This window comes from Lonchura striata, chromosome 30 (genome assembly GCF_046129695.1).
Source record: "Lonchura striata isolate bLonStr1 chromosome 30, bLonStr1.mat, whole genome shotgun sequence".
In the NCBI taxonomy this organism is placed as follows: domain Eukaryota; kingdom Metazoa; phylum Chordata; class Aves; order Passeriformes; family Estrildidae; genus Lonchura; species Lonchura striata.
This window is the reverse complement of record NC_134632.1, coordinates 4805979-4832088: the sequence shown is the minus strand read 5'-3', so window position 1 is coordinate 4832088 and position 26110 is coordinate 4805979. Positions and strand designations below refer to the sequence as shown.

General features: G+C 47.4%; 1 protein-coding gene across 2 annotated transcripts; it reads right to left on the bottom strand.

The window, feature by feature from the left end:
- Positions 1-193: 193 nt before the first annotated feature.
- Positions 194-24597, bottom strand: HIPK1 (homeodomain interacting protein kinase 1). Of its 2 annotated transcripts, none has more exons than XM_021536028.2 (16): positions 24467-24597; positions 22474-23551; positions 17799-17922; positions 15720-15839; positions 14904-14990; positions 13886-14070; positions 13437-13599; positions 12866-13088; positions 11915-12036; positions 10240-10374; positions 7635-7777; positions 7301-7483; positions 6571-6786; positions 6070-6308; positions 5600-5736; positions 194-4730 (listed from the first exon to the last, which is right to left on the bottom strand). In XM_021536028.2, the coding sequence occupies exons 2-16, from the start codon at positions 23547-23549 to the stop codon at positions 4245-4247; spliced, it is 3639 nt and encodes a 1212-aa protein (XP_021391703.1). In that variant the 5' UTR covers positions 23550-23551; positions 24467-24597; the 3' UTR covers positions 194-4244. The 2 variants fall into 2 exon arrangements, with proteins under 2 accessions (XP_021391703.1, XP_021391705.1); XM_021536030.2 differs by having other exon boundaries at positions 7635-7774.
- Positions 24598-26110: the final 1513 nt, after the last annotated feature.

Sequence of the window (26110 nt, the reverse complement as noted above, 5' to 3'; positions counted from 1 at the left end):
CGGATCCACATCCCAAATCTGCATCCCAAATCTGCTTCCCAAATCTGCATCCCGGATCCGCATCCCGGATCCACATCCCAAATCTGCATCCCAAATCTGCTTCCCAAATCTGCATCCCGGATCCGCATCCCGCACCATCGACACCCCCAAACTCCTCTCCCACCCCCCTTAACAGACCAAGTGACCAGATGAATAGAGTACAGAAAATTAACCCTTTTTATTGATGCATTGCAATTGTTCTACATTTTTACCATATTATGTAGAAAATACTTAAAATACAAGCTACTTTGTAAAACCAAAGACAAACATTGAATCCAAAGATAAACTATGTTTTCACAATGGACCCTTCTCCCATATAGTTAGTATTAAATTTTTAAATATCTATTTCTTTTGTTAAAATGATTTTTACATACCCCCTAAGTACATCAGCAATACAAACATAGATCAGTAATTGTCAGAAACTACCTGTATCTAGCGGCTTGTAAAAAGGAAGAGCACAACCATAAAAGAAAGTTAAATTTTACACAGTAACTAGCATATCAAATACATTTAATAAAGTAGGAATTCCATTGCAATATCAAGGATTCAAGCAGAAATACTAACATTACATATAATGTACTGCTACATGTAGTGAGATAGATATAGTTCAAGCTGAATCTGAAATCACACATTATATAAAGTTTAGCAACAAACAACCATGTGGACATGCGGCACCATTCAGAAGTTTAAATAAAATTTAAAAAAAGAAAGCAGGGCTGTGCCAATCCTGTCATTTAGAAGCAATTTAGTTTCATGTACTAAAAGAAATTGCTGAGTCAGAGGTAAATTACTGCATCCCATCAATTAGGTGCTAAGCAGGAAAGCCTCAGGAGTTGCCTCTGTAGGGGCTAACACAGCTGCAAATACAGGTCAGGTAAGAGAAAACTGATTGAACAGCTCAAGAATCACACAGACAAACCTAGCTGGGACCACCGGCTGGCTATCAAATATTCCAAAGGTGAATCCCAAACTAGTTGTGAAGAAAATTAAAGGATGCCAATTCCTATCCAGAGATAGCAGACTTCTCTCCAAAAATGTGGAGCAGGCTCTGACAATGAGGAGAGTCAATTCTTGAACCCAATTTGAGGCTGGGTATGCAAGGGAAGAAGGGATGTGTCTCCTTAGAGCAGAACACAATACATCTAAATTTGGCATCATATACTGGGGCCAGACTGAGAGGCCCTGGCCCTGCTGGGGTGGGGTTTGCTGTGTATCACAGAGGAATTCTGGAGTATTATTTGACAGCTTGTTCCAAATGGAGCACGTTTGATTTTACCTACATCATTTCCATCTCATCCTCCCCGTTCCAACCCTTCTGGGAACTCGGGCAGCGGAGGAGATTACACCGTGCTTTGGGAATACATTTGATTTGGATTAATTGTGTTACGAGGTCCTCAAAATGGACATTTCAAGCTGCTTTTTTTAAGGGAAAGAGGGCAAGTTCTCAAAATTATTAGCAGATTTTGCTAGAGGTCTTTTTTCTTTTTCCTCTTTGTGTTTTCCATGAAGTCCTATTTGTGAAACAGGGAGTTGGAGCTTGGTTTGCCTTTTGGTGGAAAGGCACAACTCTGTACCCAAGAGGTATCTCAAGGCAAGTACTGAACACAAGCAATGTCAAAAAAAGCAACAAAGTGCCTACAGCAACAAACAGCATCGTTTGCAGCAACGACGTGGCACAGCAAGGTTGGTTCTCCGCACGCTCACGGAAGTGCTCCGACTACAAACACACTGAACATCAACGGGGGCTAATGCTACCGCCCAGCTCCACAGCCCTGCAGCCCTCCCTCGTCCTGCACCTCAGGCCAGCCCAGGCTTCCTGCGAGCAGGAACGTGGGCTTGCAGAAATGGCTCGGGCGTTTCTGGCCACGGCCAGCTCAGGACTGGCCTCCTTCCCGCTGGGACGGAACATAAACTGGGGTTCAAGGTTACCAAACCTCTTATTGCTGCAGTAACACGACTGCTCAAACCAGTTTATATCATCCTTTTGGATAAGATACTTTATGTGTTACGTGAGGAATAATTCCTAGTACAAGGGACCCAAGAAAACAAAGCGTAGTCCAAAACCTGCACTGATTATCCAAAGTGAGTATTTCCTCTGAACGCTAACTAGGGCTACAGCTGACAGACCTTCCCAACAACTCCACATTAGCAGTAGCATTATAAAACTTTTTAATGGTATTATGTGCTTTACAGCAGGCTCTCTTTGGTATAAATATTCTATCACCAAGCTAGCAATATTTTACACGACACATCTGCTATTCCTGTGGGGGAAGGTAACGCTACACTAAACCTAATAAAAGTGATTGCACGTATTTAATCACTTCTGCAATATTAGACTAAACATTCCAATGCATTCCCAGCACTACCTTATCCGAAATGCACTGACAGACACTAACAGTACATGTGCCATTTCAGGGGAAAGCTTCAAGGGGACTTTGCTTCACTGGGAACAAGAACGGAGCTGGGATGAGGCGGTGACAGGGAGAGGGCTCTGCACCATCCTGCTGCTCTGGCTGGGGGAGCTGGGTGGGTGAATTGCTTCAATTCGACGGGGGCTTGCTGGTCCCTCGTAAGGCAAGCTCACTGTAAACTCTAGTCACACTACATCATCATTTAAGGCACTACAATAAGGGGACACACCAAACAACTCTTCATCACACATACCTGTGCAAAACAAATCCAAGGTATCCTTTCCTCTCGTGAAGCTCTACTCCTCTCTCAGTGCTACAGTGATGAGCTCTAACCATTGCATTATATCACATACATTCCAACATGAATCAATTCATTTTGGTTTAAATACAAAGGATACAACACTTCCATCCCCAGGAACGTTTAAGAATTAGACAAACACTAAGTACAGAGTTCAAGTATAATCACTACACATTTTGATTACAAAGACAGAACATTTGGGGTTAGCAGGAAGTTTTGCTTGTTATATTTTTCTAATCAATATGTACATATTTCATTTTCTGTAAAATATTAAAACACCACCAATACAAAACTTCTAAAATAGTTTTAAATTCAGTAATAAACTTTAAAATCTGGATTTTTTTTTCTTTTTTTTCTTTTTCTTTCTCTTTTTTTGTCTTGTTTTTTTCTTGTTTTTTTTTTTCCTTGCAATTCCTACATGCACGTACTGTTTACAAGTCTTATTAAGAGCGCTTTAGAGTAGCTGCTGACATATCCAGGAGGATACGCTCACAGGAGTATAAAAAGCTGTACACATCAATACAGTGATGTTTCATTGTATTTCAAATTCATCTCCCTCCTAAATTAATCACGTGAGGCAAAAATATTAAGGAAAACAGAACAAAGCAAAGCCCTGTGCTTCTGTGAAGGAATCCAGCTCCATTATAGGGCCAGCATCTATTAAGCTGCAGAAACCAAATTTTAGAGCAATGCTGCATTATTCACTCTCAACTGGAGACAACAACACCCTGACAGAGCTGCTGAGCTCTGTCACACAGTGAGATCCTGAATACAGTTTGAACCACTTAGAAGAATTCTGCAATGAACACAACAAAAATTCAGCTGGGTTATGGAGAATTTTCAAGAAAACAAAGCAGACTCCAGGGTTTACAGGACTCCTGAATGTATCGTGCTGCTGGCATAAGGCAGCTGCCTCTACCAGTCCTTAAACAAAGCAGAGGAGTAAACAAAACACCTTGGACAGAAACATATATGGAGATGTAATGGCTTTTCAGAACCAGCAATTTGTTAAAGACAAAGTGAATTAGAGATGTTAAAATATTAAATCTGATTTTAAAACTGCCCCAGCAACGTAATGAGATAAACATGCACTAAATTTTTAGTGGCAACATGGATTTGTGCAAGCTGCTAAAATAGAATCTGCAAATTTTTTTAAGTTACACAAGTTAAAAAAGACATCAGGATCTGTCTGTTGAGACACTGATTTGACACCCCTTTTGATTAGCACAACAGAATGATTTTAAATAAATGTGACCATGAATTTTTTAAAAGCATCTATAAAAAGTAAGTAAAATTTTAAAAACTTAATTAGTGACCCTCGTACTGGTAACAAAGCATGCTGCTCAGTTAGTGACTGAACTCACCAGAGATATTTGGGAACAACATACAACCAGATCAGGGAGAAACACAAACCAGGCAGTCACTCCCAGGCAAAGGTTCACCTGAAATCCTCTCCAACCTCTCAGGCCCCTCGCAGGACAGCGCTTCACTGGGAACTACAAGTAGGAGTACTGGTTGATCTTGGTGGGGCTCAGCGGGTATCCAGTGTAAATAGCAGATCCTCTGGAAGCACCAATATAGGACTGGGGAGCGAACTGGTGTTGGTACTGGGCGGGGGGGACGTTGGCAGACGTCAGCAGGCTGGGCCCCACGCTGACAGGGACCTGGTGCACCAGGGTGCTGGGGTGGGCAGCGTAGGTGGTGTGGCGCGACGAGCCCTGAGGGGAGAACAGGTGGGCGATGGACGTGGTGGAGCCCAGCGTGGCAGCGGTGCTGGGGGCATAAGTGTACATGTGGGGCTGGCTGGGCAGGTGGGCACTGGCCGTGGCTGCTGCCAGGTGGGGATGCACCGGGCTGCCGTGCTGGAACGTGTAGGGAGCCTGAGAAATCGTTGACGTGAGGGGCGCCACGTAAGCTTGCTGCCGGCGTGGGACAGCATTGCCGTTTCTCTCCTGGGAGGCCAGCACTGTGGTTTGCTGGTTCTGCCAAGGGGAGGGAGGAAATGAGGTTAGTGGTCGTGCTCAGGTGAGCAAGGGGCAGCCAGAGCCCCCTGATGGACACCTCCATCCCCCCTGACACACCTGCAGATCTCAGAAGGTGACTGCACTTCCGCAGGGACAGAGGTGACACTTTTCCTCCACAGTGGGGACAAAGTGCCACTTTGGAGGTACCACAGCCGGGCAAGTCCTAGATCTGACCCAGCCCCAGAACTCATCACACACCAACTCCTCTGCACACTGGGAGGCTGGCAGCAGGGCTGCCCTGTTTTAGCACCACAAAACCAGTCTGGTGCCCATGCCAGAAGTGAACTGCAGGGGTAACAACTCCCTCTCCTCTGAGAGGCTGCTGCAGTGTGACTCAGAGATCAAAAGTCCTGCCACAAAATGAAGTGAAACCAATCTTCTAATTGAAACATTCAAAGATCTCAGGTGTCAATTGTTAGTTTGAGAGAGAAAGTCCAGTCTTAACCTATTGGTTGGTTGGAACTCTGTGAGGTCTAGAGAAAGGTAAAGAATTAAAAAATTTCCTCATACTGTGCTTTCAAAGTTACTCTGGACCTTGGTGTCACCCTCCTGAGTGGCGGGAAGGAGCTGCTGTAAGTCAGGTGTGACAAGGAGCACCAAGAGAGACTATGGAGACAACCACACTTCCTTCTCCTGCCCTCTGCTACGGGAACAAATCCTTTGCCTTGAGAAACCCCCCTGTACTCCCCACCAGCCCAGGACAGAACCAGCTCCAAAGTTGCTCTTTCAACTCCTGATCCTCTTGCAAGCCAGCCTTCCTGCCTGCCTCAGACGTTCCTAAAGCAGCTCTGCAGCATCCCCAGGCCAGCAGAGGCAGGTGGGCTCACCTGGCTGAGGTTGAGGGGCTGCACGCCGTTGGTGACCACGCGGTGGGAGCGGTACCCCGTGGGTGTGATGCAGCATCCTGACGACTGCCCGCTCACCGAGGCCACTGGCTTGCTCTTACTGCTGCTGCTCAGGATGCCTGCAAGATGCCACAAGCTCAGTCCACTCCTCCCCTTCCCACGCTGCTGGTAACCAGCTCTGGGCACCAAGCTGACTGTTTCTGTCACACAGACTGTGCTTTAGTTACTAAGAAACCATCAGGAATGGTTACAGATCTTCCTAAATGCAGCCACATATAAATGAAAGATAAATCTATCAATGACTATGAAAACAGACCAAGGCTTTCAGAACAGCAGCTGTGAAACCTAAAGCTGAGAAAGACCCACTGTGGCAAGTCCAAAAGTGCCAGGATGACTGTGTCACAGGGACAGGAGAGCACCTGAGCCTTGGCAAAGCACACTGAGATACCCACCTGAAGCCTGGGTGGCTACGATGCAGTCATTGAGCTGCATTTTGAGGGGTGGCACGATGATGGTGCGGGAGCTGGAGCTGTCAGCAGCAGCTCTGCTGGGCAGCTCCAGGGCCCCCCCAGTGCTCCTGAGTGAGGACAGGGGGTCTGGGGCATAGGGGCTGCTCAGGGACGAGTCTGAGTCAGGGGAGTCGTTGACAGTGACGTAGCTGATGACGTTGGATCTCTGCTTCATACCCAAACTGCAGGGGGACAAAAGACAAAATACAAATGATAAACGTTCTAGCTTTGCCCACCAGATTACAGTTCTCTCTCTGGCATCTCACACCCTCCCTCCTTGTCAGATAAAACTCGGATTAACTCCAGGCACAACAGCAGCGAGATGTGATGGGGAATATTCTGTCTTATGCAGCTCTTCTGAGCGTGCCCAGGGCTCTCACACTGTGTTCCCCTCTCTCCCTGATGCATGAGCTGAGCCCAGCACAGCCCAAACGAACACCCCACCTGGCAGGTTTGTATTTGCTGTCCTCCTCCTCATCGGTGTCGCTGCGGATGGTGATGACACTGACAGGGGGGCTCGGCGTGTCGGGGATGACGATGGGCTGGTGCTGCTCCTGCACGGGGACGAGCACGTTGGAGGAGGAGGAGGTGGAGCGCAGGGGGCTGCTCCCGATCAGAGAGTACACTTGGGTGGGCACAGGCTCTAGAGAGGAGCTGGGCCTGCAGGGAAAGCACAGCAGGGTTCAGCTCCAGCTCACAGGCTCGGACAAACAGCATCAGCAGCATGCAAGCATGAACACAAATACGTGAACAGAACCTCAGTGCACACACTCACACAGCAAAGTGTCACAGACACAGCCAAAGGCACCCGGGGATGCTCTGAATGGCACTGATCCACCTGGACACTGCCAGAAACTGCCACCCCTCCTTCAGCACTTCTGTCACTGGCACTGCTATGGCACCAACACCCCAGGAGTGTAAAACCCCTCTGATCAGGACAGCAAAGCACTTGGTCAACCATGTCCTTGCACTCACTGAAATTAATGTAATTTAAATCAGCCACAACAGCAGAAAGGCTTTTTCCAAGACATCTTTAAATTCAATTGTAGCACAATAAAGTTTCACCCTCAATGCCTCTGTGATCAGAAGATGCCTTTTTCACACCGAAAGGGAACCTCCACAAACAAGCTCATGGCTTTTCTAGGACTGGGAAAGGAAGCAATGGAATCCTTACTTGGCTGTGCTCGGTGCTGGCTGCTTGTTCTTCTTTGCTGGCACATTGCTGCTCTGCTGCTGCCTCACAACATGAGCAACCCCAACATTCAGAGGCTGTGCTGTGGCCAATGTCACGTGGTTGGTCAGCAGAGATGGCTGTTGCATGAGAGTGCTGTACTGATTTCCATGGGAATGTGCATTCCTGGAGCAGAGAAGAAACAAGAGACCCAAATCCCATGACTACACTGCAGGAACCACGAGCTGCAGCGAGCCCGAGGGGAAGGGAGCCGCTGTGGGCTCTGTGATGGATGCATTCCCACTTGGCAGGAGGCTGGAGCTCCTGCCATCCCTACCTCCAGTCAGCCAGCTGCTGGCTGCTGCCGATGGTCTCTGGGATCACGGCCGCTGGCTGGACCGAGTTGTGCAAAGCAACCCCTGGGAGCTGCTGCCAGGTGGAAGGGAGCAGGATCTGCTGGGTTCCCCCCGGCCAGGCCTGCTGCAAAACAACAAACACAGACACGAGGATCACTAGGTTTCAGCTCCTGCAAGGGGCAGGCAGAGATTTCTCCAAGCAATAAATGCACTGGGGTGGATTGTTAGCTTGCAGAGATACAGGTCATCCTTGCATGTTTTCCCAAGGACAAGAAAACCAGAGGAATGAGCTTCCCCAATATTTTGCTGATCTCTTTTATCACTGCTGTCACCTGGAGAAAACAGTGTTTATATTGTGCTGCACATGAAGCCGGGTATTGCACTGTCAGGTGCTTGGGACTCTTTCTCAACATAAATTACACACTGTTCTGCTGAAAGGTCCCAAAATATGAAACCAGTTTGGTCCTTTCTGCTTTTCTGCCTTGCAGGGCTCACATTGAGAGAGCCAAGATGGTGTCATTATTGTGGAAATTCACCCACTTCAGCTGAAGCATTTAAGAGAAGCCACACTGAGAGATAATTTAGTTACATGAAGGCAGGTTCATTTCATTAATATTATCAAATTTATCCAAATAAATTTGACAGCGTAATATTTCCATGATTTTGATAATATATGGCTTTCTCTGATGCAACTTAAACTGCAAAACTTGTTTTTTCAAATTCAGTATTTCTGCAAGCAACAGATCCACTTAGTACAAATAAATACCAGATCCGAACAAGAAGCCTTCAAAGCAGAGAGCTGCTAAAACCTCTGCCAACGTAAGCGGAATAATAATAATAACAATAACATTGAAACAATAAAAAATAAAAAGAGAAATATGTTAAAAGTCACACCATGCGTCTTTCCAAAAGCCAACACCTGCACAAGACAAAGCAGAGAGTTTAATACAGCAAGATATAAATTCCCAATGAGAGGCAGAAATCGGGCCTTCCAAGCGACGAACTGTTTTGACAGAGGAAGGACAAAAATATGCAAAGCTTAGCAAATGGCTAATGCAAACTCAGGGGAAGCAGCAAGGGAGAAGTGTTGGAAGCACTAAAGGTGAGCAAATTCACGCCAAAGGCTCCCAGAATCCAAACAGAACTAGTCAAGTCCTCCAGAGAAACTCAGAATGCAGGCTCAGAGTCTGGAGACAGCTGGCTCTGACCTCCACTGCTGTACAGGGGAGTTGAACCTCAAGTCCACTGCACACACACAGCAGAACAGAATTTGCCTGTTGAATCAAAGCCCAAATACACTTTGGAAAACATCACTACCAACTCACTTGTGTCCCAAGCTCTGCTATAGTCACCCCTTGCTGTTTTTGGAGCCCAGATTGCAGCCTTTCAGCAATCAAAATTCAACAGGAGGAAAGAAGAAGCACCTCTGGGTCTGTTTAGTTCAGAGCTGTGACCAGGAGAATCCCACTCTCCTGCCTTCCCATCCCCAGAACCAGGGAGCAGCTCACTTGGTTCACAAGAACTCAAATGAGTGGGTTTAAATTTCAGCATAGGTATGACTCGAGCAAATTCCACTTCAGCAGAGCTCTCCCTCTCAGAAGAAAATGACATTCAAACTACCACTTTAAAGCCACAAGAAACAACATGGTTCACACAATGGAATGTGCTTTGAAGGACATGTGAGGATACCAGCACTTCAGTGCACTGCAATGTTTTCATAAGCTTCACTGATCTGATTCTGGAGTTTTACAATGACTTCTTTGTGGCACTTGCAAAGTTGTTCTGATGCAGGTGCCCGAATACAGAAGAGGATAATTTTGCAAACGTACATTTCTTAAAGGTGTGTTCATTCCCTTCCCCCATCCTTTTTTAAAATTGTTCCAAATGACCTAAAAGCTAGCTATAGCCATTTTGGATACTAGAGCTCACCTTTAATTTCAACCAAGAAATACATATCAACTGAAAGTATCTGTGAGGAACAGAATCTTTATCTGGATGAAGCAAGCTATGTGCGATTTGCTATAAATAACAAAAGGCCAGAAAATTATTGTCAATGTTCAAGAGAGGTTAAGAGAAATCAACTGCTAGAGCAATACATTAAAGGATTTGCTGTCATTAGAGATTTTAGCCTGTGCTTAATGATCTGAAACATTTCTCCATACAAAGCAGCTTTACACGTGTTGCAAACAAAATATGGAGCTAACTTGCCAAGTAGGTCAAATTCTGGCCATCCAGGTACCTGTAGCAGAGTCAAGCTAAAGACTGATTCCTTTGTATTCCACAATCAAAAGGCAAAGATAGGAGAGTACGTGAAGAACAAGAATGATTACAACTCTTCTAGGGTCTAGTTTAGAAGAGCTTTCAATATTAGGCTAGCAAAGGTATAGTCAATGGATCTGGATTCTTTACAGAGCCACACTAAACGTCAGAGTCAGACAGTGCTTCAGCAATGTTGGGGAGGAAAACAACAAGACATTAAGATGTAGCAAGAACACAGCCACAAGATGGCACATGCTTCCATGCCCTCTGCAAGTCTAAGTTAAAACAAAAACTCAGTTAGTGAACACAATCAAGGGAGGCAATTACCAGTACTGCAGCCGTCTGTTCGACCAGCGCCGGCCGGCCGGCTGCGCAGTTCAGGGTAAAGGGCACCGCATACTGCGGCGTGATGGTGGCTACTTGAGGATGAAGAGTTGCTACCATTAGTGGTGTACAGCTTCCCTGAAATGTAGATCAGGCAGTGAGTGAAACACACGAGCTGAGGCAGGTACGTGCAGGTCGGTGCGCTGGGCAAGGGCCGGGCGAGGGGCACCGTGCCGGAAGGGACGCACCGGCACCGGCACCCAGACCCTGCACGGCTCCACAGGCACCCTCACGGCCCTGAGGAGAGCACGAGGAGCTGGGAATCTCCAGTGACACAGTTCAAAAGCCAAAACAAGTTGGGGAAAAATTTGGGGACAGGACCTCTGCGATGACACAGTTCAAAAGTCAAAACGAGCTGGGGAAAACTTTGGGGACGGATGTCTCTCTGATGACACATTTCTAAAGTCAGAGTGAGTTCAGCTGCTGGCACTTTACTGGCACTTCACTGGGTCCCAGAGGGCAAGTGAAAGCCATGCTGCACTAGCCATGGCACAGACTGCACTCCGGGCAGCTCCCTGCACTTCAAATCCACACGCGGAACTCTTGAGAAAATGTAAAACTATGGGATTTCATAGAAGGCACAGCAGGTCTTTGGTGTCATGAAAGAGCAAAGTTATCAGTGATGAAACCACCCAGACATGTATTAGTTCCATCAAACGTCTAATTTAAATTAGATTCTTGGGGTACAATTTGCACTCTTGGATTCAGGTGGGCCTTCAAGTGGATTCTGCTTTTTGGATACTGTGACCTGTATCATTAATGCAAAAGAAACCAGCAATCATAGAATGCCACCTAAATATTTGGACTGAACAAACTAAAAATTACTCCTCTACAAGGTCAGTATGTGCAACATACTGCCTGAAGAGTAAAACTAACAGAGTTTGTGTAAACGCCAGTAGAAACTAAAACTATGCAAATAAATAAAAAAGCACTTAATTATAAAGGCAACTATAAGTTTTCAGTGAATAAAACTTGTGAATCACCACTTATTGTACATTAAAGGATTACTTTCTGGAAATTTAAATGGCTTTAATTTATGACACATTACTAATATTTAAAATACCATTTTTAGAATGATTTGTGAATTTTGGTACTGCATGTTGCTTAAACTGCAAACTGCAGAAAGAGGTATGTCATTGCTACATAATAATTTACACTAAGAATGTAACTAACTGAGAAAGATTGAGAAATAATTTTGTTGATTTAAAGATGAAATTTTAGCATGAGTAATCTGTGTTGTCACCTCTGTTTACCGGGCTCTCACTTCTCACAGCAATGATTTCTCCTGCCACGTTTCTAAAGTGTAGGCAAAAATGACCAGCACTGCCTTACAGGCAGTGTCCATGCCTGAAAAATACAGCCTGTTTTTAGCAGCTGAAAAACACATATTTATTCCCATTATTAAATCAAACTCCTAAAACCAGGGAGGCACATGACATCAAATAGTTCAGACTTTAAATATTCCAGAAAAACAAAACAAAACAAGAAAATACTGTCTGAGAAGTGAGCTGCATTTAACCTTTCAGTGTGTCCTGAGAACCCCCTGCATTCAGGCAGGTTCTCCTGGATGGTGGAATTGCAGTTGAGCCTATGAGGGGTTTGGGGTGTTTTTTTTTACCTGTGTGAGAACTCCAGACTGGATCTGCAGTGGCTGTGCTGCAGGTGCTTGTGGCACAATTGGGACAGCATTTTCCATCCTGACTGGGAACCCAGAATGCTTTGTAGTTGCCTGAAGTCCAGCTGTGGAGGACAAGACACGTCACTAAGCTGCTGCACTAGTCTGTCATTTGTTTCCAAAAATCAAATTCCTGCTAGGTAAGGGCAGAGGATAGGGTCGGATTGAGGGATAGAAAAGCTTTGACAAAATCCCAGTAAAACACCAGCTGAAGTAAATACTTCTGCACACTGGGATCCAGCCCTCACCAGCTCAGCTCTGTGGAGCCTGGTTTGCAGAAACAGTTACACACTCTCAATTCCAACCTGCTTGAGACAAGCTGAAAGTTCAAGCCTTACACCATCAGCTCCCATGTCACAAAATCCTCCAGACTACAACAATCCAGGTATCAGCATACCTACAGAACCCTGATGCAGAGGCATGAACAGAGCTGCCCATGCCAAGCTCACTGACCCACAACCTGTGACAATCTGCTGGTAGCAAAAACCTGCACCAAGGTTGTGAACTGAGGCTCAAACACAAGATATTTACTCCTGAGATAACAAACACAGCCAAGACACACTGATTTTCAGGCAGGTCTGGCTCCTCTGTTCCCTGCTTTCTGTGGAATGCTGCTGTGTTCAGTTTGGGGGGAAAAACTGGTTGAGCAACCAGCTGGAGCCTGCAACCAAGGCAGGCAAGATCCTGTCACCTGTTCCAGCACGACCTGGAAGAGAATCAAGCTGCCTGCACATGTCTGACCTGGTTCTGCACCTCCACCTGATGCAAGAGCCCCGTGTGACACCCACAGAGAGCTCTGCTCGAGTCAGGCTTTTCTCAGTTTGGTGCAAATCACAGCTTCTCCTGCCTTAACTGGCTGAAACCTCAGCATCACACAAAGGGTTCTTGGCTTACTTTGAAAAGCAGGGGGACAAACAATGAAGGTTTGCTGGAAGGGGTCTGTCTGTGTGCAGATCTGGGTGGTTCCAGGCTGCAGGGAAACACTCTGTTGAGCCACTCCTGCCACTGGGGCTGCAGAGGATGGGTACAGGGCAGACTGGTAGTTGAGCAGAGAGACGTCTGAGTTGGCCAGGGAAAGAGTAGCAGCAGCAGTGGAATTGGAAGCCAACACACTGGCCTAGAAAAAAGAAAAAATCACTTATCGCCTGTAATTTTATCTCTTTTTGTTATAAAACAAACAACAGAAACCATCAATATTAAACTAGGAGGAAAGTACCTGGAAAATGTTTGAGGTAAAAGGATTAAACAACACAGAACAAAAAACATGAATTGCACCCAACTAACTTATGTTGCTGAACTGACAAATTTTCAATACATGAAGAGGCTCCTTGGCCTGAGTTTTGGAAAATTAGACTTTGAGACAAGACTATGAATTTTGGAGAGTGGCTTAAAATTTGGCCTGAAGGCACCAAATCAGCCTACCCCCTGCCTTTGATTAGGATAAAATAGGTGCAAGATGCTGTACCTGGTTGTGTACTGTGTTGAGCTGGTTGTTAAAGCTCATTGTCAGGTTTGTGCTTGTGTTAGGAGCAACGTGAGTGGTGAAAGGGCTCTTGATCTGATTCACTGTATCATACATGTTCACTCTTCTCTTGCAGATCTCCATGTTCTGAAAGCAAGATTTCACACTGGAACAGAATGACAGAAGGAAAACATCAGATTTGTAAAAACAGGACACAGATATGACAGATTCCCAACTTTATGCACCTGCTTTAGGTTTAGGTTCTTTTAAACCAACAAAGAATGTCCTAAAACATGAAAAGGAAGCTTATGAACATTCCATTCCTTACACATGCCATTGCTATTTTCAGATCAGCCAGGAACTGCAGAAAATAGCACTGACAGAAAGCTGGGGAGTGCTGCTCAGTGATTCCACAAATCCTGAAACAGAACAACCCATCCAAGGCAGCTTACTGGTTACTGTGGGGGAAATCCAGCAGATGTGCCATTGTAACAAACGAATGGTTCAAAGTCTTCAGTGGAGTAATTCTCTTATCTGCATCAATTGTCAACATTTTCTTCAACAAATCAATGTATTCCCTTCGGTCAGCCTTCTCTGCCAACATGTCAGTCCCTTCTAAGTCTGTAGACATATTCACCTGGAAAATCAAATGGGAGCAGTTCACACAAGCATCAAATTAACAGCTGCCTAACAATTCAATAACCTCACATCACACAGAAATATTTATCAAGCATTTCTGTCTCTTAGCCAGACCCATTCCAGCTATGACAGTGCTAACACTCTGCCTTTCCTTTGCTCATTCTAGGAGAGAAAGTCAAGCTTGTATGTGGAATTCTCATCTCAACATGGAGTTGGGTTTATTCAGTGGGACCAACCAGGCTTTGTTCTCCACTCACTGGCAAAATGCCCTCATGTTTTAGGGGAATCTATAAGGGGCTGCAAGCCAGGATGATTCTACTTTCTCTGCACAGAATGTAACCTCAGGGTAACAGCTATAAAATGACAGAAAATTGATATTTAAGATTTAAGGCCTCATGATATTAAAACCACTCAGATATTCCTTCATTTTATCTCTAAAGAGAGAATGAATATAAGAATGATCTGCAGTTTGTGTCACTACTTCCAAAGTCTAATAAGAGGTTTAATCCTACAAACACATTTGAAGGTGCTCAGCTCTACTACTGCTCTACTATACTGAGAGCAGACTGGGCACACTCCTGCTAACACACATAAGAAAACAAAACATTTTAAACAGGTTCATAATTAATATTTTGTCTGTTTTTAATCCACTGATTTCTGATGCAAATTGGCACCACTGTAAAGCTCCATTAGTGCTTTGAACTGGCAATGGAAAAAGACGGGCTGCTCCAGCACAGGAGCCTCATTTTTAGAGATCCTCCAAAAAATGGAAGTTAGGAAATTATATGTGGAAAATTAATGAGTTTTCTGTGTCCCAAGATCCCCACACACCTGCGCCATATCATCCAAACAGTTGAATATATATTTCCGAGCTTCTTTTGATTTTATTCCTGTTTCCAACTCATGTTCTTCTGGGGTCTATAAAAGAAAACATTAGTACAAACTGAGATATTGAGTATTGATAAGGAAAAAGCAGCAAGAAATTGCTGAGGCAGATAATCAATTGCTGCTTTCAGACGCACCACACACCAGCAGCTCAAACCCAAAGAGCCCTGGGATCCCATTCCCCCAGCTGGAAAGATCACTCATTGCAAAGCTGAATTAACAACAGGATGACTTCATTTCAAGGCTTCCTTGGGTAGTGCATTAGCCAAAAGAACTGAAGGTTTTTGACTGAGGAAGAGAAAAGGCTTTAAATATTTTAAATCCCTCTTCTACAAGGAAGAAAGGCAAAATTCCCTTCTTTTTGCTGCTCAAAGGCAAATCAGGCCTAAATCCCATTCTTTCCTGTCCTCTGCCAACCCAAAACCAGATTCCTGTTAAACTCGCAAACCCACCACAAAATACTCCATATTTTACTGGTTGGATTGTCAGGAGATGACAACAGGATGACACACTTCCCTGGGAATGAGCAGCCCATAATAAGCAGCCATTATCTCACGATGGAACACCCACCCTTTGCTGGTGCTACCATCACTGCTGCTTTTGGCAGAGCAGCAGCAGGAGCTCTGCAGAGACCCCCAGGCAGCCACGTTTCAAACCCAATCCTCACTCACAAGGTTTTCACAGCACGCCAAAACTGGCTGGGAATTTCTATCAAATCCTCAAGGAACAAAAGAGAATTGGGCATGGAAGAGACAGACAAACCTTGAGCCTCCACAGTGGGTATCCCAAATTTGGATCTCTGTTAAAAAACCTGCTTGTTTTCGTTCCTGCACTGAGAAGATACTCCGCTGGAAGGCCTTGAGTTTGTGAAATATAACGAATCTAGGAAAGAAAATTACAAGAGTGAGGACTCCACACCATGAAGAATTCACAACTAATGGGGTAATTAACAGCCAGGTTTGTTCAAAGCTAATAGGAAATTACCTGTAAAGAAAGACTGCCCAGATATGCAAAATTAAAGGGACCATCTCAAGTATTTGTAAAGCCACTTTTGCAATCACTTTTGCAAAAATTTTAGGTTTTAAATGCATCTTCCTTATCTTATGGGAATATTTTATGCTAATGTATATGCAAGCAGACTGTACGTTTTTAAGACAGTAAACAGCGTAAGAAATACATGTTTTGAGGGGGAAAATACCACAGAATTTATCATGTATGTATAAATAATTAAAGGCATGATTATCCAAGCAGTGCCTGTTTACACAATACTCTAGGCACACAGTTTCAGAATAACATCATGGCAAAGCTCCCACTGACCGAGAAACCAAAACCAAATATCCTCAAACACATTTAATATACTTATTTTTACATGTTAAAAAATTGGCTCAGAATTTTGGTATTGAATGGTATTGATATGACACTGGTAAAGAGATAACAAATAAAAAGGTAAGCTGAAAAGGAAAGAAAATAGCAAATTTATTAATAACTCCACAGTGTTAAGGTAACTATGATGGTAACAGACCATCAAGTACAGATCCTTTACATGTCCTTAGCATTTCTTATTTGCCAAACTCCTGCTATGTCATTGTGCCAAAACAGGGCACTGTCACAGCTTGTGATCACGTGAATTTATGGGCTCACTTTTCAATTACGCCAAGGTGGATCCAAGTGTCTGCATGTGAATATTTCTTGTATCTACACCATAGTTCAGGCAGCAGTTCTATTTTTACAGGACGTAACTTTTGCTTTACGGCCAAAAGATGTTTAAAAAAATAGCTGTAAATCCCACCCCAGCCCATGAACTCATTCTTGGAGAGGTCCTCTCACAAGTTCCACCTCAACTTTCACTTGCTGCTGCAGAATCTCAAAAAACATGCAAGCCAAGTCATCCTCAGTCTTCAAGGGAAATTCAGACATCAAAATGAACCCCATGAAGTCACACCTCATGCTGCCTCACAGAGGGCTGCAAAATCCTGTCATTAAGCAATGGAAAAAGCAGCTCCTCCCCAGCCACCTACAGCAGCAGATAAGGTTCTCAGAATTACACAAAACTCAGAACACAAGGAAACCACCAGGCCCTGCCTCAGCTACTTTCTAACTCATTCTGCTCATTAAGGTACTGCTGCGTTTCCTTCGGAAATTTGCAGTGCTGGGAAGACACATGTAAGACACTTAGTAAGTTTTCATGTATTTTATCACATAAGGAAAACCATACCAAGCACTGCAACAAGATCCCACCACAAAAGCCCCAGTGGAAAAGCTACTCTGGAAAAAACCCCTCTCACAGACTTTTTGTCCTTTTATAGGCACTGACTAGGCCAGGTAATAATGCCAAGTATCCACAGAAAGGACTAATTAGTTCAAGATGCCTCTCAGAGTCTTGCCCTTGGATTTCAAAGACAGCTTGAGGCTCACACTTTGCATAAAAACTCAAGGTTGCTGTAGGTATTAACAGGGCAGGAATGATAGGCTTGCTCTGTCCCCACATGGAAAAACTGCCCTCATGGTGAAATTACAGAGGGTGTTTCACACCAGGACACACACACACCTCGCTTCTGCTTTGGCAGGAAGGTGTTTCAACAGTTTATGGGTTTGGAAACCAGAGGTTAACTGCAAACTGGCCCTTTTTTTTTGGACAGGATACACTCAGCTCAAGTGAAAACACACAGAACTCCGTGCTCCCTGCCCAGAGACAATGGGAGTATCATGGAGAGAAAATGAGCTCAGACAGCAGCAATGTGCACTGATGAAAGCTGATGCAGGACACAGGGGTCCAGGAGGGTTTGAACACAGAAAATCATGGTTTCATGTGAAGATGCCACATCCCCCACGTGCTCTCACCTGGTCGTACTCAGATGCTCCTGGATACAGAGGCCAGCCCAGAAACAGCTCAGCAATGACACAGCCCAGTGACCACATGTCAATGGCTTCACAGAACGGCAAACCCAGGATGATCTCAGGAGCTCTGGTAAGTGAAAAGGAAAGAAAAGACCAAAGTCAAATCTTCTACTCTGAAAGCTGCATTTCCTCCCAGTAAACCACTCTGGGTAAAGCCCCTCTACACACAAGTAAATCTGTGTGGATATAAATGATTCACTTTAAAGCAGAAGTTGTTTCCTTGGGTGGCCTAATGGATCCCAACATTTTTTTTCACTTAGGTGGATTCTTTTATTGCCACGGTGCCCCCCAGCTCCTAGGAGGCCTTTATATCACAGTTGCATAAAGCTTCTCCTTGAGTAATCAGTTTAATTGCACTTGACAGCATGTGAGACGTCCCTGAGACAGCACACAGCACCACAGAATTATGGAGAGACCTTCAAGATCATCTACTCCAGCTTATCCTAAAAGAACTGGAAAGAAAAGCTCTGGCAAACAGAGACTTTTCTAGGAGAAGGTCTTGAGACCCCAGGTAAGCAGCTGCAGGAAGCTGCTTGCTTCATGTAGGAAAGAAGAGCACCTGCAGAGCCAGGAAAAGGAGCTCCTCAGAGAGCAGCTGGGTTTCTATCAGCAGGTTTTCATGCAGGGTTTGCTCACAGAGTTTCGAGTCTAAAATGGATGCAGAGAGCCCAGCTGGAGGTTGTGTTTCAGGTTTCTGTGCACCCAACCACACCTAATGCAAAAGGCACCTGTCTGGCCCAGCCTTCAAGGGGAGGTGATAAAAAAACCTCACACTCCAAGCAGGGTTTGCTTCTCTAACAGGTTGGAATTTCAGGGAGATTTCTGTCTGGAGCTGACTCATAACACAGAAGGATGTTTTAGTACAGCTCTTCACCTACACAGAGTTCTGAAACAAACTGAGGCTGTTCCGGCAGGAGAAATTCTGGTCCTACATTTGCATAGAGCACAAAACCCCAGGTGCTGCAAACCCCAGGTGAGCTGCTGTGGGAATTTACCCTGGAAAGTACAGGAAATACAAAAGCCTTGACCTTCATCATGAATAACTAACACGAGAGCAAAGGAAGACAGAAAAGCCCTAAACTCCAGGCTACCCATTTCCTCGTCATGCCCCAGGGCTTGTGTGGCATTTCTGGTGTTACACTATGGATACTTCAGTTGTTAAAAAAGGCTCTGAAACCAGCTCTGGTCCCTCTACTGAATTCTAAAAACCAGGGTTTGCATAATGTACAGATGTCAGTAAATTTGACACCGCCCTCCTCGACTCCTCAGCCTCCCAACTGTTCGCAAGAAGTGACTCCCCAATTAATCACCCTTTGTTGTGCCACGGTGACACAGATACACCTTTTATTTTAGGTGTCTACACAGGTCTCTCCAAAACAAAGGCACTCAGCCCAGCTGCTCAGGCACAGGGCACCTGAGAAAGCACAAGATCAGAAAAGGACAGGCTGGATGGAGCTTGGAGCAACCTGGGATAGTGGAAGGTGTCCCTGCCCATGGCAGGGGTGGGATGAGATCAGCTTCAAGCTCCCTTCCAATCCAAACCAGTCTGGGATTCTATAAAAAAGATAAACAGCTGAACCAGCTGCCTGTTGCAGTGAGGTCACATTTATTCTTTATTATTCAGATTCTATTATGTCTGAGCCCCCAAAACCAGAGGCATGATACACCTCCAGTAATGAGAGTAATAGATCATTCAAGCTAAGACATAATGTTCAAGCTAAGACATAATGACACTCTCCACTCAACACTGATCTGCTTCTAGATCAGTGGTGTTCTTGTTTGGCTGATCCTGGCAGTTGTTGGCTTTGGAAAGGTTTCTCACATGTGAAAATATAAAATGATTGTACAAGTACAAGCAGTAGCTGATATCTGAATGCTGACTGTCCTGCTAACATTTACATTTTAAGGAAATATGCTAGAATGGGTACAATTTTCTACAGGCTAAGAGGTGCAAACCAGAGGAATCTCTTTCTTCACAAGGAGAAAAAGTATAATTCATACATTTACACAGGAGCCCTCCTTGCCATTACTTTATGAGACATCATCAGCAAACTGCACTGCCCCTTTTGATTATCCTGATGTAGGAAGTTCCAATTCAGAAAGGACCCAGACCTGTCATATAAGGCATGCTGCATTTGCACTGGCAAACAAACTAAAATATAGATGGCTTGTGGAATATGCAGAGCATGCTAATCCTTCTCTAGTGTGCTAAAAAACCCCTAGCAATTCCAGTGGAAACAGAGATTGGTAGCAGCTTGTTGGTCTTTCACTCCAGGATGGAAAAGACTCACATATTCCTAAATCTCAATACCATGATGATAGCAAGTTGAAATCTAGTATTTTATTCCCTGTAACTAAATAAATGAACTTCTCATGAGCCACCCGATTTCATTCTGACTGCAGGACAGGGCTGGGAAATCAGAATTTCTCTCATCTCCTTTTACACCACTGCAATGAGCAGCCTTATGAGATGTGAGCTGAACCAGGACAGCAGGCAGAGGCCACTTCCAGAGCTGCTCTGCCAGAGATTAAAGTGATTTTACCATCTTAAGCTCTCTGAAATACAATCAACAACACTCTTTGCACAGATGCTTGCCAAGCACTGCCTCCCAAAGCTAACAAATACACTCAGGCACTCTCAGAAGAGAAAGGACTCACAGCAGCCCCCAGAAAACTGCAGGACTCCCTCCCAGCATTTCCAAACACCCCATGTTTGCACCTGTGCTTCGGGAGGGTGGGAACACAGGGCCTGGGCAAGTGCAGCAATGCAGGGAGCAGCAGGGCCAGCAGGGAGCTGGATTAGCAGAGTCAGACTTGGCACAGGCACTGCTGCTCCCCAGGCCAGCATGGCTGGCACAGAAGTAGGTCATGGAGCCCAAAGCAGAGGTGAGAAATGGATATTCCTGCACTCTGCAGCTCCCCCAGCGCTCAGGGCCACCTTCTCATGGCCCAAACTGTCCAGTCCTACAGTCTGTGCTCCACACTGGCCCACAGGCAGCACCAGAATCTAATCCTAGATTATGGATTTTAGTAATCATCACCATTAAACTAATTACATATCACTAAATACTACATTTCCACATCACAGCATTCTTCACTCCAGCCAAGCAGACAGTCCAACGTCACCTAATCCCAGGTTATTTGCCTTTCTGGCAGAGTCAGTCACCCCAGGGAGCTGAAGGGGCTGGAGTCCAGTGCCCCACACAAAGATGGAGCAGGAATTTCCCTCCCTGCAGCCCCTGGAAGATTCTTATCAACCCCCCCTGCTTTTCCTCAGCTAAATCTGTTTTCTGAGATACCAGAAAATGGAGAGCACCATGGGCCTCCCCAAACTGCTTTGCTAACACATGTGGCAAGTCAGATAGAGGAGATTCTTGACCAGTGGTCACCTTTCTGTGCAATAACAACAAAACTGATGATGTATTTTAGAGAGAGTGAGTGTTTTTTACAGAGCTGTGGGGCACGGGGGACAACTGCACTACAAAAAAAATCCCATAGCAATCAATAGTTTAGAATTGGAAAGATTGGTGCCAACAAGCTGAGCAAAGATGAGCAATGGATTAAGAAAAGTCTGTATCACATGAAAGGAATGTCATGGAAAGCTGTTAGTTAAAAAGAAAAACAACACAAAAACAAAGGGAGCAAGTACACAGGGAGCATGAGGGATGAGCAGAGCAAACCTACAATAAGCCAGGCTTTAAAACTGAAGTGAGCAGCCAGGGAAGACATCAAACAGGGCAGAAACACAGGGTGGGGTGGAGTGTCTCAGTCCTGTCTGGTCCCAGCTGGAAGGACTAGATACTAGTTCTGAGTTTTGCGTCAAGTGAGCTCACATTCCACCCAAAGCAACCCTGACAACACAGCACAGACTCTTCACTGCCCTTTGAAGCCAGAAGTTCTTTCTGCATCCATTTATTGAAGTCTGCTGGTACTTAAATTCAAATACAGACTTAACAGAGCCAAGCTGGTGGAATAATTGAAAGAAACGTCACAGCTTGTTTAACGCACAGTTTCCGAGTTTTAACATTTCTGGCCATAATTTATTTTTAATTCTTGGGCAGGAGTAGGGTAGAAGACATCTCCACATATTGCCAAGGGAAGCAGAGATATTTCTCATCACTGCACTAAGGGACCTGCAGGTCTCATGAAAGCATGACTTAGCCAGGGTTGACACAGGAAGTCATGTGCTCCTGAAGAGGGTTAGACAAAGATGAAGAATCAGAAGCAACAAAAGTGAATAGAAATTGGCATCCCTTTGATTTCTCTCCCTTCTAAATGTCCAAGGTTAATGGACAAGTTTCAGATCCTAGCGGACAACCTCAAATGCACTACTTAACACTTCTCCAGTTTGCCACTTCATACAGTGTTCAGGGTAAAATCAACTTAGTGCACTGACCCGGGGAGGAAAGGAAGGTGCTGGGCTGCAGATTAGGCCACCCTAAGACAGATATTCTATTTATTTACATCCAACTTTCAGAAGAAATCTCCAGGAAACATGCAGAGCTGATGATTTCCTGCTGCCCCTCAGCTGGGGTTAGACAGGAAAGCTCAGTGTCTGTAGAAGGAAGCCCCAGCAGGATCAGCCTGACCTGGTTCAGTGAGCAAGGGCAGTGCTTACCTGTAATACCGTGACTGCAGGTACGTGGAGCACACGGCCTTGGACACGTGGCTGGCTGACCCAAAGTCTATCACCTTCACTCTGTAGGGCTGGCGTGCAGGATCCACCAACATGATGTTCTCTGGCTTCAAATCAGCGTGGATCAGACCCAAGCTCTTCAGCTTCATCAAGGCAGTAGCCACTTGCTGCAGGATGGGCCGGATGTATTTCAAGGGCAACGGACTGAACTTGTTTTGCTTTAAGAAATCGTATAAGTTCTGTTCCAGCATCTCAAAGACAAGGCATGTATGATTCTTGTGTTGAAAGCACTCGTAGGAGCGGACAAAGTTGTACTCGTCGGCATTCTCACTGCTCAGGCGAGACAGGATGCTCACCTCGATCTGGCCCTGCCGGGCGTAGGAAGGGTGGTTCTTCAGGATTTTGATGGCTACAATCTCCTTCGTGCTACGTTTCCAACATTTCGCCACCTGCCCGAACGTCCCTCGTCCCAGGAATTCCAAGACCTCATAGCTGTTGGTCATAGAGCACAGGATCTCATGCTGGACCAGCTGATAATCTCCCTCCCCACTGGAGCTGCTGCTTTTCGTGGTGACCGTGGTGGTCGTGGCCGCAGCACCCACCGCAGGTCTGTTTTGCAGCATGAGAGGTGGATGTTCCTCAATGATCTGCACACTACCGTTGCTGTCAACCTCTTCACTTTTCCTTTTTAATCCACATTTTTGGTATGGTTCCAGCAAAGAAACGTTGCTCCTGTGGGTGATGCTCTGGCTGCTCTGGAAGGACGCTGTGGCGCTGCTGCCGGTGCTGTCGGCCGCGGTGACCACGATGTGCTCGACGGAGGGAGCGGGGAGAAGGAGGTTCTGGTCGTAGGCAGGGATGCTGAAATTGGCTACCTGATGAGAGGAGCTGGCTTGCCCTTGAGCTGCTGGGAGGTTTTTGCTGTGGGTATAATACTTGTCACTACTGCTCTGTCCTGAAACATCCCAGACAGACGGCTCCACTTTCAGTTTCTTGGCACTGCAGAAGGCACTCGAGGATACTGACGGAGGGGAGAACACCTGCAGCTGTGAGGCCATACCTGGAAAGGAAGAGGAGAACTCATAATGGGCAGCAGGTTGGGATGGACAAGATCCTCTATCTGCATAAAACCCAGAATGACAAAAACCCAGTGTTGTTCTGAACACCATGTGGTGCCCACCACTGAGGAAGGGAACCTCTGTAACCGCTGCCTCCAAAGGCACCACTGAGCGAGGCGGTACAGTGGGATTACTGCATTTGAGAAGCACACAGCTCTTTATCCAGATCTCGAAGGGTTAAAGGAGTCCCAGGACACGACAGGAATCACAGAGCCAATTCACTTGGAAAGACCTCTGAGATCATCGAGTCCAACCTGGTGACCAAATACCACTCTGCCACTCAGACCAGAGCGCCCAGTGCCACGTCCAGTTCCTCAAACACCTACAGGGACGGTGACTGCACCACCTCCCTGGGCAGCCCGTTCCAGCGTCTAACCAGTGAAGAAATTCTTCCTATTGTCCAACCTAAACCTCTCCTGGCGCAGCTAAACACTCTGTGCTCTTGTCCTGCCGTTCGTTACCCGGGAGAGGAGCCCGACCCCCACCTGGCTACACCCTCCTTTCAGGGAGTTGCAGAGAGTGATAAGGTCACTCCTTTTCTCCAAGCTAAAAAAACCCCCAAGCACTGGAGCAAACAATACGGAGGATGGGGGAGCGCAGGAAGTGGGAAGACCCTGCGAGAATTACGCTGCCGTCCCCAGGCCTGTTTCCTAGGCACTGTAAAAACAGAGTCGGTGGGAAACCCAAGCCCGGCAGGCCCAGCCTGCCCCCGGGGCAGCGCCCGCCGGGCCGGGCCGTTACCGGGGCTCGGGCCCGGCCCCGCCGCCGCCGCCGCCCCGGCCCGGCGCAGCCCCAGCGCGGGGGAAGGGCCGGGCCCGGGCCCGCCCGCCCCGCCGGGCCCCGCCGCCCGCACTCACCGCCGGTGGGGGGTTCTCAGCCGCGGGCCGGACCTGCCTGGGGGACACGCGGGGGTGCGGAGCCCCGCAGCGGGCTCATCATAGCCCCGCCACGGCCGCCGGCCCGGCCCGCTCGGCCCGCGCTCGCCGGGGGGAGCCCCCAGGCCGCTCCGCCGCCGCCGCCAGGCTCCGCCGCGCCCTCACGGCCCGGCCGGGCTCCCCCCGCCCCGTCCCGCCGCCGCCGCCGCCCCGGGCCCGAGCGCCGCCGGCCCCGCCGCGCTCCCGCCGCCGCTCCGGGCCCCGAGCGCCCGCACAGGCCGAGCCAGCCGAGCCCCGAGCGCGCGAGCGCGCACGTGACCGCGGGGCGGGGCCGCGGGAAGCGCCGGGGCGGGCCGGGACCCGCGGGGCGGGGCGGGACGGGACAGGACGGGGAACGGGGCGGGACCGGGCCGGGGAACGGAGCGGGACCGGGCCGGGGAACGGAGCGGGACCGGGCCGGGGCGTCCGATGGGACCGGGCCGGGGAACGGAACGGGACAGCACGGCAACGGAACGGGACCGGGCCGGGGAACGGAGCGGGACCGGGCCGGGGAACGGGACCGGGCCGGGGCGTCCGATGGGACCGGGCCGGGGAACGGAGCGGGACAGCACGGCAACGGAACGGGACCGGGCCGGGGAACGGAGCGGGACCGGGCCGGGGCGTCCAATGGGACCGGGCCGGGGAACCCAACGGGACAGAACCGGCACCGGAGCGGGACTGAGCCGGGCATCCAACGGGACAGCACCGGCAACCGAGCGGGACCGGGCCGGGGCGTCCAATGGGACCGGGCCGGGGAACCCAACGGGACAGAACCGGCACCGGAGCGGGACTGAGCCGGGCATCCAACGGGACCGGGCCGGGGAACCCAACGAGACAGCACCGGCACCGGAGCAGGACCAAGCTGGGGAACGGGACAGCACCGGCAACGGAACGGGACCGGGCCGGGGCATCCAATGGGACCGGGCCGGGGAACGGAACGGGACCGGGCCAGGGAACCCAACAGGACAGCACCGGCACCCGAGCAGGACCGGGCCGGGCACGGGAAGCTCAGCCGGGCCGCGCTCCGGGTGTCAGAGCAAGGCCCAGGCTCTGCTCCGGGACCCAGCGATGGCACCAGAGGAACGGGCAGGAACTGATGCTCAGAAGTTCCACCAGAACGTGAGGAAGGATTTCTTTCCTGTGAGGGTGCGGAGTCTCCCTAACTGGAGACATTCCAGACCCATCTGGACACAATCCTGTGCCGTGTGACCTGCGATGGCCCTGCCAGCGCAGGGAGGTGGCACCAGGCCAGATGATTCCAAGAAGAGATTTAGTCCGATCAGGTCACCATCACCCACTCAAGAACTCCACAGCATTTCCATTCACCTTTTCCAAAGTTAGTGTCACAGAGACGTTTATTGGCTTTCGTACAAAACTTGACAACATTTAAAAATAACAATTACAAATACTCTTAACAAAATTCCTACTGAGAGTAGGTTTAGATTAGATATTGGGAAAAAATTCTTTATTCAGAGGGTAGTAAGGTCTCAGCACAGATTCACAGAGAAGCCATGGCTGCCCCATTCCTGGAAGTGTCCAAGACCAGGTTGGGCATAGCTTGGAGCAACCTGGTGTAGTAGAAGCTGT